This window comes from Scleropages formosus, chromosome 19, assembly GCF_900964775.1.
Source record: "Scleropages formosus chromosome 19, fSclFor1.1, whole genome shotgun sequence".
Lineage (NCBI taxonomy): Eukaryota > Metazoa > Chordata > Actinopteri > Osteoglossiformes > Osteoglossidae > Scleropages > Scleropages formosus.
The window spans coordinates 7,667,065-7,682,727 of record NC_041824.1 but is presented as its reverse complement, the minus strand read 5'-3'; the positions used below and the strand labels follow the sequence as shown (position 1 = coordinate 7,682,727).

The 15,663-nt window shown below is 45.6% G+C and overlaps 1 protein-coding gene across 8 annotated transcripts in view; it reads right to left on the bottom strand.

Annotated features, from left to right (window-relative positions):
• The window catches only part of pard3aa (par-3 family cell polarity regulator alpha, a), a 318,437-nt gene that overhangs the window by 203,347 nt on the left and 99,427 nt on the right, over positions 1-15,663 (bottom strand). For all 8 annotated transcript variants that reach the window (XM_029246101.1, XM_029246104.1, XM_029246099.1 and 5 more), the window contains exon 3: positions 1,414-1,594. In XM_029246101.1, the coding sequence (XP_029101934.1) occupies positions 1,414-1,594 (181 nt within the window). The remainder of the gene's footprint in view (positions 1-1,413; positions 1,595-15,663) is intronic.

Here is a 15,663-nt window from a genome sequence, read left to right as displayed (position 1 = left end):
AGAGTCAACAGCTCGGCTGCAACTGTTTTGATCTGATGTTCTGTTTTTTTTTTTTTTTTTTTTTTGACATCAGTCAGCAGTACCAAAGACCTGGCATTTTTCTACAGAAGCGGTTCAAGGAAACCACAACCATGTCTGGTGCATGGCTTTTGAGCAGAGCACTTGTTGCTAAAAGGAATTGGGGTGGCATCTTTTTATTGAAAACAGAGGTCTTGACAATATCAGACTGGAAATATATATTGTAGAACATACTAAGAAAACAGAAAATACATTCAAATACATAATACGATCCAAAGGCAAACGGTTACGGTCAGCAGTAAGAGTGGTAAAACATCCCTATAAAGGATTTTCCAAAAAAAAAAAAAAAAAAAATCCAAAAATCAAGATAACTGATAGTGTGGACTGAAAAGATCAAATGAAGCTCCAGATTGAAGGTATTTGAGAAGTAAACTGAATGTAAAGACAGTGACACCAGGTAAACTAAATAAACTTGGAACACAAAGGGTATTTCTGAGAATTGAAATAGACAAATAAAATTAATTTCTGACTTTTGTGAGCTGTAAGTGGCTTTGGAGAAAAGAATCTGCTAAATTTAAAAAATGCTGATGTAAATACACACATACATTTTCTGAACCGCTTGTCCCATACGGGGTCCCGGGGAACCGGAGCCTACCCGGCAACTCAGGGCGTAAGGCCGGAGGGGGAGGGGACACACCCAGGACGGGACGCCAGTCCGCCGCAAGGCGCCCCAAGCGGGACTCGAACCCCAGACCCACCAGAGAGGAGGACCTGGTCCAACCCACTGCGCCACCGCGCCCCCCACTAATGTAAATAATTACTAATAAATAATTAAAACAGCAGTACTTCTGCTGAAAAAGCTGAGGAAAAGAGGGAACCATGAGGCCGATCTGTGGACAAATGTAAATGTAGTTAAGCAATCTGTAAAGTGAGTCCTTTTAGCAGGCCTGGTATTGGTAAAATAGTATGAGGGGGCATTTTTAATTGAGTAATTTAAATTTAAAAAAAAAAAGGTCAACATCACTGTTGCCTTAGATGAAACTTAGAGATCACAATATATTTGGCCTTAATGGATCCACCTTACATTTATTCATTGAGCTCATGCTTCTATACATAGTGACTTATACTGTTAACCTACTGTACCTACAATTATTTACCCATTTTTACAACTGGGTGATTTTTACTGGAGCAATTTACGATAAGTACCTTGCTGAAGGGTACTACAGCAGTAGGTAAAATTCAAACCCGTGACCTTATGACCTGAAGGCAACGGCTCTAACCACTGCGCTATCTGCCCATCCAAAGCATGCCAAGAGGTACAGGCTGGGTACATACAGCAAGTACTGAGAGAGTCTGCGGGCAGCTTTCGGAAACAAAGTAAGGGTTTGGACTTACTGGTGCGGAGAGCAGAGGGAGTGACCTCAATTTCACTGGTCGCCTGGTAAGGCTGGAAGGACGACGCGTTGCTGGAGCCGAGCTCGCTGCCAAACATCTCGGGGCTCTGTGTGCCTGTGGAGCTGGCGCTGGTTCCATCGCCCCCGTGGTGCGGGTCCTGCTCCTCGTACACGGCCACCAGCTGCAGGGGAGGAGAGGTGGACAGGTTAGGAGAGAGATAGAAAAAAAACAATAAGTTTCCTGAGGCAAGTCAATGAAAGCTATAAAACCCGGGTCCAGAGATGATCGGAGGACGCAGCGCGGCCCTAGTCCTGCTAAAAAATGGCAGAAGGAGGTGCAAATAGGTAGGACTTCGCAGATACTCTGTGTGATCTATGGCACGACACGCGGTGGTTCAAATCGAGGGTTCGAAAACAGGCCTTGTGTGCTGAGGATGTTCGTTGGATGACTTGCCTACTCGTCTTCCTGATAGAAGCCAAATTCATATTTACCCACAAGTCGCTGCTCCTTAGATCACAAACCTAGCTGTGAAAAGGGACACAAAGTCAGGAAAGACATTTGTCCTGAGGACACCAACACCGGCCACAGTGTCGCAGGTACAAGGACATCAGTGGCCACTTCTATCGGAGAATAGGCACCGTGGGTAAAATCTCAGCCTGCGGGTGCGAGAGCAAACCGTGTGGAGTCAAACAACACAGTCACGTGCATCGGTTCACACTCCTATTAGAGGCAAAGCTGGAGAAGTAAACAGTATCGCACTGGAAGATCAACGGAGGACAAGTGCTTCCATGGAAATGCAGAGAGAGCTCCTTTCAACTTAATGATAAAAGCATTTTTTATTTTTTGCTTGTCTGACTACAAACTTTAGTTTGTCTTTATTCATGTGTGTTTGTGTGTGTGCGCATTTTGCCAGTGGCATAATTTACACGGAAGGTTCGCACGTTTGTTTTCTACAATTAGAGCAGATTACATAGCCTCCCCGACATGTTTTCACAGCAGAGCTGACATACTTATTGGCAGAGAAACTGTTTGCCGATCCTTAGACGCAACGCTGCGAAAACCTTCTCCTTGTGGGTTTAATCGTTCTCCCTTCCGGAAGGAGAGAATAGAGCCTCGGAGTTTCACTGGGATATTGCAGCTCAACAATCGGCATCCACTGCGCTACAAAATAAAAGTTCCTTTTTATATTAAAATCGCACACTTTGAAGTGGAATTTACTTGACTTTTCTTTTATTACGAGAGCTTCAGGGCCACAAGCGCCACGGCTCTTCGAAGCTCCTTTAATGTTCAGCAAATTCCGATTAAGGTCGGTTCAGTGCAAATGCGTCCGCGCATACTGTTTCAGCAATTCCCCCCCAGTGAGTCATCTCACTAATCTGGACGGTTTCTGACCGCTGTACATCGACTGTAGGTCTGAGAGCAGGACAAAGAGGAAAAAAGTTTCAATTTTACATTTACATTTATTCATTTAGCAGATGCCAAAGCGACGTACATCTCAGCAAAATGTACAATGTATGCATTACATTGAGAGAAGGAAACATAGCTGCAGACATGAAAGTCTCAAGCAAACCTAGTTTCTTCCCTACCACTTGCTGCACCGAGGTTCATCGTTCGAGTTGGTGCATAAGACACATGATAGACAAATCTCGATACCTTCCCACCAATATTTTTTTTTTTAATATTATAAGATACACAAATAAGCAAGTACAATGCCAGAGTAGCGGCTGAATAAAGGTTGTATCTGGGGTGCTTATGGAGTTACGATGCGTGAACAGTTACACCGTGAATGAGCTGGAGAGATCTTGGGCGAAGCGGATCTGGAAAAGGTGGGTTTTCAGACCTTTCTTGAAAAGCTGGAGTTTCCACAGTTCTGAGTGACAGGGGAAGGTCATCCCATCACAACGGACCCAGAACCGAGAACCTCTGAGGTTTGCCTTTCGTGCGAGGGACCATCAAGCGAGCAGAAGTAGATGAGCGAAGGGCCCTGGCTGGGGTGTACCGGTTGATTAAGTTCTGTAAATAGCCGGGAGCAGTTCTATTGATGCATTTGTACACAGTAACCAGGGTTTTGATACAAACAATACACTAGTCACTAGTTATATTATGAATGGATGCATTGTTGGAAGTAAAAAGTTTGACAAAAAGACAAAAAAATAGGTCTGGTTATTGGATGAGTGTCAAAAGATGTATTCATAGGAGAAGAGACACGAATGTCCACGTGTACCTGGAGCTAATGTGTGGAGACAGCCGCAGTCTCACTCCAGTTCCACTTACTGGAGATGCTTTCAGTGCCCTTCCCACACACCTCGCGCTACACAATCCAACGCAGCTGCATTTAGGCACCATCCAATATTTATGGTGTCCTGGAAGCCACCCACCCCCACATGCAAACATCGCAGCTCCAGCCTTTGGCAATTCGCGTCTCGTGGAACTGCCTCCTCCAGCCGAGACCAGCCATGTCCTCTAAAGTGCATTTTCAGATCACGCCCTTTCCTGTAGCTGCCCCCACCCCAACCCCCAGGCCCCCAAGGGCCCCTCCCGTGAGCAATCTCTGACCCCCACTGTTCCCTAAGTAGAGCTGCCCACATTATGGAGTGCAAATGGTTCATTTATTTACTTTACTAGGTAACATTTATTTTTCTGCTTATGTGTTTAGTTCCTTATCTGGTTCATACGTCGATACAAATGTGTCATGTGTATACTATATATATTAAACTACATACATTGTAAAAAAAAAAAAAAAAAAATGTAAATCCTCTCCCAGATTAGTTTCATTCATTCATTTGTTCATTTGTTCATTCATGGCCTGACTGGACTGTCCCAGCACTGGCTACCTACACCAAAAGAAAGATTAACATTCAAAATATCTGTTCACTTTCAGTTTACCAACAGTCAACACGCTTATCTGCAGGAAGCTGTACACGTTTCATTGATCCACAAGCGGTGGGCGTCACACACTCACTTGTCCAAGTCAGGGTTGTGGTGGTCCAGAGTCTATCCCAGAAGGGCAGGGCGTGAGGTTAGTTAAGAGTTCCAAAACGCCTCGCACACAGAGGGCAGATAAGGCAGCAGTGAGAAAGTGCCACAATTCGTACCTGAGCTACATTTGTCTGTGCAGAGAAGTGTGGTGCGATAACTTTTAAAGGTCAGAAGCTCTCAGAGGCTCTTTTTTCCACCGCAATAGTTGACGGCTCCCTGTGCTGAAATCCGCCACGTCCCAGGTGGAGTTTCGTGCCCCCGACCCCCTCCCTTCTTTCGCAGTGAAGTGCTCCCTTGGCAGTGGCAGGACCTAGAGGGAGGTCCCTCGCACCCTTTCCTGGGCTCATCCATATCTCACCCGCAGCCCGACAGATGCTTCCAGTGCTGTGCGAGTGAGGAGAACCTCAACCGCGCCTTTCATGTTTCCGATCTTTGATCTGCTCTTGCTCTGGCGGCCAAGAAGATGGAGTCTGACAGCACATCACCTTCCTTGTTAAATCGTGCTGCCAGTGAGGGCGCGCCCCATCGCATGCGGGATGCCGCACGGGGTCGAGCGTCACCGCGTCACCACTAACAGTCTGAGACAACGGTAGCACTTGAACACGGTAAATCCGCCCATACAAGACAGTGAGTAATAGCTTTAGCAGAGGCTCATCGTGAACAGGGGTAATCCCAATCCGTGAAACTTGTAATTCCAGCCTAAATGAAAAGCACGGCAAACGAGATAAACCAAAGTACGGCTCGCAGAAATACTTGCAGAACTTATTAGGATGCTGAACCGAAGTGCGCTGTCCCATTCTGTTTGGTGATGAAGATGGACAGCCAAGAACGATGTGGCAAAGACGCGATGGCCCTAATCCTGACGCCGTCGGGACTGAGAGAACGTGCAAAGTGGATCACCTATATCTGACGGCATTGCCGAGACACACAAGCGATTGGAGGTTCGAGACCTGCTCTGGATTAATACGTCTCACAGTGCCAGTCAGAATTATGCGTTTGAAGCTCAAGTCAATCAGTACCTTGCAGGAACAACTCTGAGTGATGACAATCCATAATAAAGTCGCAAAAAGTTTTATTTAACATGAGCACCACGGAAAGGTTTTCAGGCCTGCCAAATGTGAACGGATAAATGGTGTGCAAGACTAGCAAAGAACATCTCCTTCTAAAGCTCTCACTGACAAATTAACAAATTCCCAGCAGCAGGGTCAAAAATATTAAGTCTGGATTAACGGATATGCTTTCTGCCAGCCGGTCTCTACAGCAGACAACGATATTTTAGTTCAGTTCATTCCTAAAGTATTCAGCTTGAAAAAACTGATAGAAGCAGCTTCTTCAGAAAACGGCAAAATTGCCACCTGTTGCAGAGCAAAACCAACCAGTGTTGAGTGCAGTCTGTGGCCTTAAACAGCATGGTAAACAGTGTGTTCAGAGTTTATGTATTGCAACAAACTGTCCCTGTAAGACATCTTGTTATTAACACATCTTGATACTAAGTTACGAAAAAGCATTAAGTCACTCCAAGCATATTTCAAGTAAAGCTGAAGAGGACCAAAACAATGTTCGGGATACAGTCCCGCGTTTCCTCGAGTGCACATTTTAACACACCGAAACCTCGCGTAGGCATGCAGCGCAATGTCAGTTGCAGACTAAGTGATGACAGACCCCAACTTCAGCCGAAAACCTTCAACACTTGACTGTACTTGTTGTCATGCTGAAAAAAAGGTAAGGTACGTATTCCGGCTGTCAATGTAAACCCGAAGCAGGAGAAAAGAATTGTCAAATGGGAACCGTCCGCAACCATCAACCGGGCAAAGTTTTTATCGGTCCGCCACCGAAGGATGGACATCATTACCCTCTGGAGGCAGTATGGAACACAGTAACTGGTCTCAGCTTTATTTACTTTTCTCTTTAACAGAGCCACCTACAACTTGAGGTACTTGATAACATCTTTGAATGCCTCACATTATTCCAATGTATTGTCAGTATTGGCTTAAGTCCAGAAAAAATATACAACAAACAGGCTCCTTATGCAAGTCGTGAAAAAGAACGGCGAACCACATTACCTCCAGCGGGAAGTAAAGTTCACCGTTTGACTGCTCAAATATTCTGAAAAAGGCCTGGTTATTTTGGGGACTGAGAAAGACGCACAAAAAAAAAAAAAATCTGCCAAACATGGGTCCTCTGTCCCGATGCTGCTGTTCCCCAGAAAGAAAACTCATGCATGTTTCATGAAAGCGCTTCTGTGAGAGAAATGTGGGGACTTTAATGTGCTCGTATAGTCCACCTTCACACTGATGTGGGTCTTTTGGGGTTGGGGGGAGGGGGGGCACTAAGGACATAACACTTAATAGCAGGGACGTTACTGAGCTTTATTGAGCTTTACTACAGCTACAAAGTATTACCTTAATTTAGAGAGTTTAGAATTTAGAGAGATTTGAAATCAGAGAGATGTGAATGTGGGGTTTAAGGGGGGGGTGCGGTGGCGCAGTGGGTTGGTCTGGGTCCTGCTCTTCGGTGGGTCTGGGGTTCGAGTCCCGCTTGGGGTGCCTTGCGACGGACTGGCGCCCCGTCCTGGGTGCGTCCCCTCCCCCTCCGGCCTTACGCCCTGTGTGCCGGGTCGGGCTCCGGTTCCCCGTGCCCCGTATGGGGCGAGCGGTTTGGATGGACGGAATGTGGGATTTGAAGCAGTTCTTAGGTATGACTGAGGATACAAGACGTTACACTCTATAGCTACCTGCTGGACCTAAACTACAAGCATATTCCAAAAAAATTCAAAAATGTAGTATACAACAACTAAAAAAAATTAATTTAATGTGAATCTACAGATAATCAACTTTACTTTGAGATATTGTAAGGGGGGTTTCAATCAATTTTTGGATTTGTAAGTGGTCACGATACATTGAACTCTGTAGCGACATGCTAGACATACACCACGAAGGTTCTTGCAGGATATCTCACAAAAACAGCATACCACAGCTGAAAAACACATTGAATGTCATTCTTCATATATTAGGTTTACTTTAAGGTATTGCAGGTAGGGTTTGAAGGAGTTCTAAGGTTATACTGAGGTTACAATATGTTGCACCGTATAGAGCTACCTGCTAGACTAACACCACAAGGATTTTTTCCTGGATATCTCTCAAATGCAGCATGCCACAGCTACAGAACAAATGGAATGTGATTCTACAGATTATTACCTTAATTTAGAGTCCGCAGAACCTATCGACATGTTGCTCCAAGGGCACAAAGGCCATAACATTTCATAGCGGGGACATTATTGAGCTTTATGACATGTGTTTAATCCTCCGGGACTCCACGAATAGTGAGGATTGGATTACCCACATTCCAGCCAGTCTCTCCAAAGAGGGAGAGTTTAGTCACTAAGCTGATGATAATGGAAAAAGCTTGGAAGTTGGCATACAAGTTAATTTGGAAATCCACTCCACTGAATGGAGCCTCGCGATCCTCAACTACACCTTAGAGGACTGCCGAACGTTCTCCAGGGTGCTTGTGTCCCTCACCCAAAACTGCCCCAGCTGTCCTGAGCCACCATGGTCTTTCGGAAAATCCTTCTCTGGTCTGTTTTATCACACGGCGTTTCATTTCCGCCACCCGTTATTTTTCCAGACAAGAGACGCTGCGTCTGGGTACTCGGAATAAAGACGGGAAGTGCTTAGTGCTGTTTTTTCTTAATTAAGGTCATGAAATATTCAAGGAACAGGACAATCACCACTGCCTCCGCCCCTTCAGCCATTCGAAGCCCACGTGCCTCTGTAGTTCAAGTCCGAATGAATATTTCAACTGTGCTAATGTGTCCGGACGAGAACGCAGGTTGACCTCAGGGTAAGAAATACTCATAACAGTGACAGGAGCTCAAAGTGCTGCTATAATCAATATTGGTGAAGAACACACTTATATTCCAGTACACAGGTCCCGGCAGCACTGGCAGGGATTACAAACATGCATTAATGGCCTGAAAGGCTCATAGAAGAAAATGTAATTTAAAAACCCTTCTGTGTACAGCTGGTAGCACAGTGGATAGAACTACTGCCTCTGGATCCAAAGTTTGCAGGTTCCATCCCCACCTCCGGCTGTAGTACCCTTGAGCAAGCTACTTACCTTAAATTGCTCCAGTAAAATTATTCAGCTGTATAAACGGGTAAAATTATTGTAAGCTTGTTATAATATGCAAATGCATCAATGGAACTGCTCTCAGCTATCTATAGGACTTGATCATTCGCTACACACCAGCCAGACTTTTACGCTCTTTCACATCTGCCCACTTGGTGGTCTCACGCATGGAGGTTCTCGGTTTTGGCTCCGTTGTGGTGGAACAACCTACCCTCTCACTCAGAACTGCTGAATTTTTGTCCACATTTAACGAGGGTCTTAAAATTCATCTCTTCGAAACTCACTTTTCCCATGATCTCTTAAGATCATGTAAGGTATAATGTTCATACCCGTAAAGTATACATGTTCACGATCATGTTCAGATCAGTCCTTTACAGCTGTATAGAGCCACTAAATGTAACATAAATGTTTATATGTATCTCTAAAGAAAAAAAAAAAAAAAAAATACTAGGAAGGTGATTAGGAATCGGCAATATTCTGGTAAAGTTTTATGCAGCTACTTGTGTGATGAACGTAGGTGCATATGGCGAAGGAAACAAACTAACTGTACTTAAGAATCGCACATCTGCAACTATGTCTCTTTCGCCTAAGGGAATGAACAAACTATTTTGTACGAGATGTACGTTGCGTTGGAGAAAAGCGTCTGCGAAGTGAAAAAATGTAAATGTTATAACTTTAACCTTAATGTAAGTCACTTTGGGCAGAAAGCTGAATAAATAAATGTAAATGTTAAAAAAAATAAATAAAATCAATCAAAATCTTTGTATGATGGTGCAGCAGAACGGTACCATTGGTAATTTCAGCTTGCAGAAGCTATGGAGAGAAAAGTGAATGGAGCAAGCAAAATTTAAACAGATTATGGACTCATCCCTTAAAATCCACATCACTGAGTTTGACTCCATTCCTTTGAAGTTCTCCTGAGCTATGACGCTGGGGGGGGGGGATTCACATGTATTATAGAAATGAACACGGCACCTATGCACTGCTGACAATGTGGAAATTCTAATAAGCCTTGGCTTTGTGTTAATGCAATAAACCACGGTCATCGGTACAGTTCCAATCCAATTCGAAAAAGCAAAATAAATAATACTTTCGGGCCCATTAAGCTCACCACCGTGCAAAAGATGGGGGAGGGCAGAAATTTAAAACCAATTACGCTGAATGTGTATGAAGTCATAGAGTGTGACACGACTAGAGCACAGCTAATCGCCAAGTTGTAGCCCGCATGTCGAGAAATGGACGCAATCAAGTGCTGCACGTAAAATTAAAAACCGCAAGACTTCTGCCTCCGTTTACTTTGTTCTCGTTCGTTTTCCTGGTTTCCATGTTTGTTTGCACGTTCGTGTCATTCAGCATCAACTCACTACTGCTTTACTCAGCTGAATCACTGCAACTTATTTCCTTTAAAATCCTCATGCTTGACATCGGCAATGTTAGAAAAGCCAATTTGTCTCTCAATGCCCTTTCGTCCCGTTAAAACTCAACAAGCTAATAGGGTTCGGAAGTTTAAAAAGCCGGGAACTTCCCTCTCCTCAGTGTTTCGATGCCCAGTTGACCTTTTTATGAACTTGCTTTCCAGGACCACCACCAAATACGTAAGTGAAAAACCAGAATCCGACTGTAACAACGGACCATCCCCCAGGATTTATTTACCGTGATCTGTGTATATTTACAGTTCCTAACGCATTTCTAAGACGCATCCAAAAGGTGTCATTTTCCCACACGGTCTCTACAGAACAAATGCCCTCTTTCGCAAAGCTTTTGAACCCTAATTCACATTCAAACTGTGTCTGTATTTTGCATTCAAACACCAGGCATCCATTGTCAGCATTAGTATTCCTACCTTAAAATGCAGGCGTTAGAAAAACACACAGTAAAAACAGCACCGCTTTTTAAAGGATGCCCTTCAATCCTTCATTTGATATGCACAGAGCCAGGGGAAAGTAATTAAAACCTTTATCCAGGGACAAAGCTGGTGGAGAAGACAGAGGGAGGAAAAAGGACTTCAAACAATTTCTCGCGGATACTGAGAACCGTGTCGGTGGCGGGGGGGGCGGCAAGAGCCAGCAGCACAAGTCCTTGACAAAGACACAGATCCGGTAACACGTGGAGTGTGATGTACAACAGCAGGCCCATCAGCAAAGCTACAGTGACAATGAGGGGCCTAAATGGGAAGAGACAGACAGACACACACAAACACAGCAAGCAGGTAGACACTGGATGGAGACAAACACTAGAAGACAGGCAGGGATGTCATGGCCAGAGAGAGACTGCTGAGTCAAAACACCAGCAAAATCACTGGACCAGAGCTTCTCCACAATGACCTGCAAGATGTGACTGTGGATAGTAAACCTTCTCAATGCAAAACTGCAGGTACAAGTGGGACTCAAAAGTGAAACTCACAAGTGTTGGTGTATCTGGCAGGATGGAAACCAAACCTGAATCTGGCTTACGGTAAATAACAAGTAGCTATTTCTCCAATGGGGGGAATGTGTCACACCTGATTCAGAGACAGGTTTTTCTGCCAAGGCCTCATTGTGACATCATTGCTCTCCCAGACATTCAGAATAAGTAAAGAACAAAACCATAAGAATGAGGGAACAGAACAGGGTGAAAGTCAAAAACAGTCATGAACTATCAGCTGATCTCGGTCAGTTCTGCATCTCTCTCTCTCACACACACACACACACACACACACACACACACACACACACACACAAAAAAAAACCCGTGCAACCTCAGTGAAACAAGAGAGAACCGAAACATCACAAGGGCATAAACACAGGTGTCTAAGTTTGATTCACAAAGTTATCTTTGAACAGAAAATCAATGCAAAATCATCACGGTCACAATGTTGCTATGGCAACACCCAATAACCCGCGTCCTGGAAGAAGAAACATCCCACGAGCACGTGGCCCCACGCCAGGTCTTATCGAACGCGGTTCCGTATTTCCCGCTAGCTTCCCTCTTTCTAGTGCGCTCTGATAAGGAGCGTCCCACGGTAGCCTCGGCGAAGTACTGGCCAACGGGAGCGGACACGCATCACTTCCCCCGCGCAATAGCAAACACTATAGTAACAAAACAGATGTGTCACGCTGGTAGGCCTGCTCTAGCCTGGTGGTCCAGCCTACGTCCCATGGCCCAAACCCGTGGGACATCCCTGTCATTATCTGACAACAGCAGGCGCGAACAGGCCCTGTCTGCTGGAAAAGCGTGCGATGCCCCCAGGGGCCCCGAGGCCAAAACCCAAAGGACATTGCTCATTTGATGAGCCTTCCAGGAGCTCCAGACCACCCTAACAACCGCTCATGGCTAGGCTGGCTCAAGTCCTGTACATCCACAAGGACTGCTCTACAAAAAGCCCGAAGAGCTACAGCTGGGAAGGTTAGACCTGCGAAAACAACCCAGGCTTGGTAAGCAACAGGCGTTCCTTTTCATATTCGGACTAGAACAGGTAAACAGAACCTGCATTATTCATAGCAGACATTCTCTGGCATTTCTTCCCAGTGTGCAGAAACAGCAGCCACAGCCGGGAAACCAGTTTCCACCAGCAACTGAACTTTAAAACAGGCTGAAGCCCAGTCACTCGAAGATGAGACAGGAGTGTCCTGCCATCGCAGGCTCAGGGTTATCTGGAAACGAGCCGGTCCAGAGAGGCAGATGTTCTCGCTGAAACACCGGTGTCTTTTCCAGCAGAGTCAGCGTCCCACCATGGGGGAATGAGGCTGCAAGCGGAGAAAAAACTGACATATCGCAGGATTAAATGGCTCAACGCCCTTTTTTTGTTCGTTTGGAGACATTCTTCTGCCAAAGGCTTCTGTTTCAGCAGGGCTACATGAGGACAGGAGTCTTTCAGCAGCAGTCCAGGACATCCTGCTGTGTTTGTCAGGGAGCATAAAAGAAAATAGAGCGAAATTAACAGAGGGAGAAACATAAAATGGAAAGATAGCACAACAAGGCAAACGGCCACCTTGGGGACACAGCGAAAGAAGAGGTTGCAATAAAGTTGATGATAAAGGTGCCGGGTGGTGCTTCTCTCTCTACCAGTACGGAGCCCAAGAGGAGCCCCCGGTGTCGTAACGCGGGACACGGATTGCTGCGCTCACGCTTTTTTGTTAATCATACAAAACCACAACGGCCGCACAAGAACTTCCAGTCCAGAGCAGCTGCTACTTTATTCATCCGTTATAAAGCAGAATAAAAACACACCCATTCCTTGATTGCAAACGTTCAGTTTGCAAATGTTCACTTGTGAGAATATACGAAATTCAGACATTTGAATCAGATGTACAATCAATATGAATGTTTATGTTTGCATATTATGCACATTTTGAACAAACACATCCAGCGATTTTGAACTGACCTCTAATTACTCTGTGTTTATATCTTTCGGGTGCTGATCATTGTGGGAACGAATGTCATATTAGTTTGGTACTCCCCCCAAGGAGGTCATGTGTGCTGTAATAAATAAATGCTCTGAACCGTTCGCTAGGCTGGTCACTGTCTTGCCTCTCAGTTTTATTTAAATAGTTAATTATGTTTAGAACAAATTCACTATAAAACAGCAATTTTTTGCATTTGTTTCCAACACTCCCTCTTTGCTAAACACACCCACACACACCCACAATGTCCACAACCGCTCATCCCGAGTGGAGTCGCGGCGAACCGGAGCCAATCCCGGCAACGCAGGGCGCAAGGCTAGAGGGGAAGGGGACACACTCTGGACGGGATGCCAGTCCACAGCAGGGCACCCCAATCAGGACTCGAACCCCAGACCCACCACAGAGCAGGCCCCGGCCAAACCTGGTGTGCTACTGCACCCCCCACTAAGCACATTTACATTTCTTTATTTAGCAGATGCTTTTCTCCAAAGCAATTGCCAACAAACTCTGTGTAGTGTTATCAGCCCACACACCTTATTCACCCCGGTGACTTACACTGCTAGATACACTACTTACACTGGGTCACTCATCCATACATCAGTGGAACACACAGACACTCTCTGTTACTCACACACTATAGGGAACCTGAACAGCATGTCTTTGGACTGTGGGAGGAAACCAGAGCACCCAGAGGAAACCCACACAGATACGGGGAGAACATGCAAACTCCACACAGACTGAGTGGAGATCGAACCCATGTCCTCTCACACCACCCAGGCGCTGTGAGACAGCAACGCTACTTGCTGTGTCACCTGTGCCACCCACCCCTCATACATAAATACGCAGCATCTACATACATGCACGTATGGACAGTAATGTATTTTATGACACCATTTGTAACTAACAACAGCTGTTGGGAATTGTTGGGAGCTATTGGGAATTGTAATAATTGTATTGTTCGGTGAGACTAATAATATTTCATCTTATATTTGGGTAATTTCTGGCTGTACTTGAGTCCTGCATTGAATGAGCTATAATGTCCCCCGTAACAAATTACGGCATTTGTTATTTCGACCGAAGATTTTTACCTAACAAACCGACTTCTGGGAACAAAACAGGTTTGTAAACCAAGTAAACCGAGGAATGGGGGTAATCTGAAGTGTACAGTAAATGCATAAAAGACCCTTTCAGAAAAAGACTGGCGCGGGGGAAAGAGGTGGCCAACAGATGGCAGCTTACCGCGGCCTGGACTAGGTTCGCGTGCACACTCGAGCAGGAGGTGCGCCGCGCTGCTCGTAGCTGCAGGTATTCATAAGTACTGACACGGGCCTGTAGTCTTCCTCCATTCCACAGCAACCGAGCATAATTAAGCACTCGGCTGTCAGACCCATTTTCCCAGAATGCCAGTTAAGGGTTCGGTTGCTATAGTGCCGTGAGTGCAGGTGAGGAGGCAGAACACTGGCTCCCTGCCAGCCACGACACACAATAAACCAACTCGCCGACATCCTTTTTTTAGTGTGTGCGCGCGCGCTCTCTCCTGAGAATGGCTCACAGGGGAAGAGCAACTTCGGTGTTTGCGGCGCCACAGCTTAATGGAGGAAGCGGGAAAGAGATGGCAATGGGGTCACCGGGTGCTTTGTGAACCAGCAGCTATCGTCTGCGCTGAGACCTCAGTCAAAGGTTTGCAGGCCAAGACTTTAGTGTAGCGGCAACCGATGCCTCCAAAGCGCGGAGAAATGCTGCGGCTCCCGGGGATATGTGGCGTTTGGACATTGTTGTCAAGGGCACACAATAGCAGGGGAATCCAACCGTGATGCTGAAGAGTTAAACCATAAGGTCTCCAGTCGTCGTTGCATCACTAACAGGTTAAAAAAATGTTGAATGGGTCAGACAGCAGATGAATCAAGTGCTTCTCTTCCCCGCCGCCACAGAAACCTCTTGGATTCCACCATCTGATGTGTATGTAACCCTTATCTGTATGGAAATTTAGAGAAGACGGGGCGGCAAGAGATACGACTGAGTCCAACAAAACATTTCTCAGGGGTACGGCAAAAAATATGGCCCCAGCCTCAGTTCACACTACTTCACATGCAGATGCTGAATCGGGTCAAGTGGTTCAGCGCTTCATCAAGTGATGGTACATAATTGACCAAGCAATAGAGCAGAAGCTCTGCCTGCCGGCAGCTACTACTGCCCCTTAAAAAGGTAAAGAGGAGGAGACATCTCAGTGTGATGTGCGTCAAGCTCACACTCAAAGCCGTCTCCTTGGGAACATTGCTGAAAACACTAAGCAACTTGTGCCCTCTAGCGCGCCACCCGAACACGGTACTGTACTCGTACACGACGGGCAGAAAGGAGACGCAAGGCTGCTGCGTTTTCTGTTTTGGTTACGTGGTGTCTTTAGGCGGAGAGTAAGCTCTCCGTATTCCTCTGCAGCGATGAAGAAGCCCAAACCACATACACAGCATCACAGCATGAAGTCTGGATGCCTTTTCACAACTGTGGACTCCCAGGAATCCCAGATTAGCTTGTGGGCTTTTTTTGGATTCAGAATAAAAAAATACTAATTTTACACACTAGAAGACAAAACTGATGGGAATTACCACTAATTTACATTAACTCATTTAGCTTTTCTATAAAACAACTTACAGTGTTAAGCAACTTTAAATTATTGACCCATTTATACAGCTGGGTAATTTTACTGGAGCAATTGAGGGCAAGTACCATGCTCAATGGTACTACAGGCAGAGGTGAGATT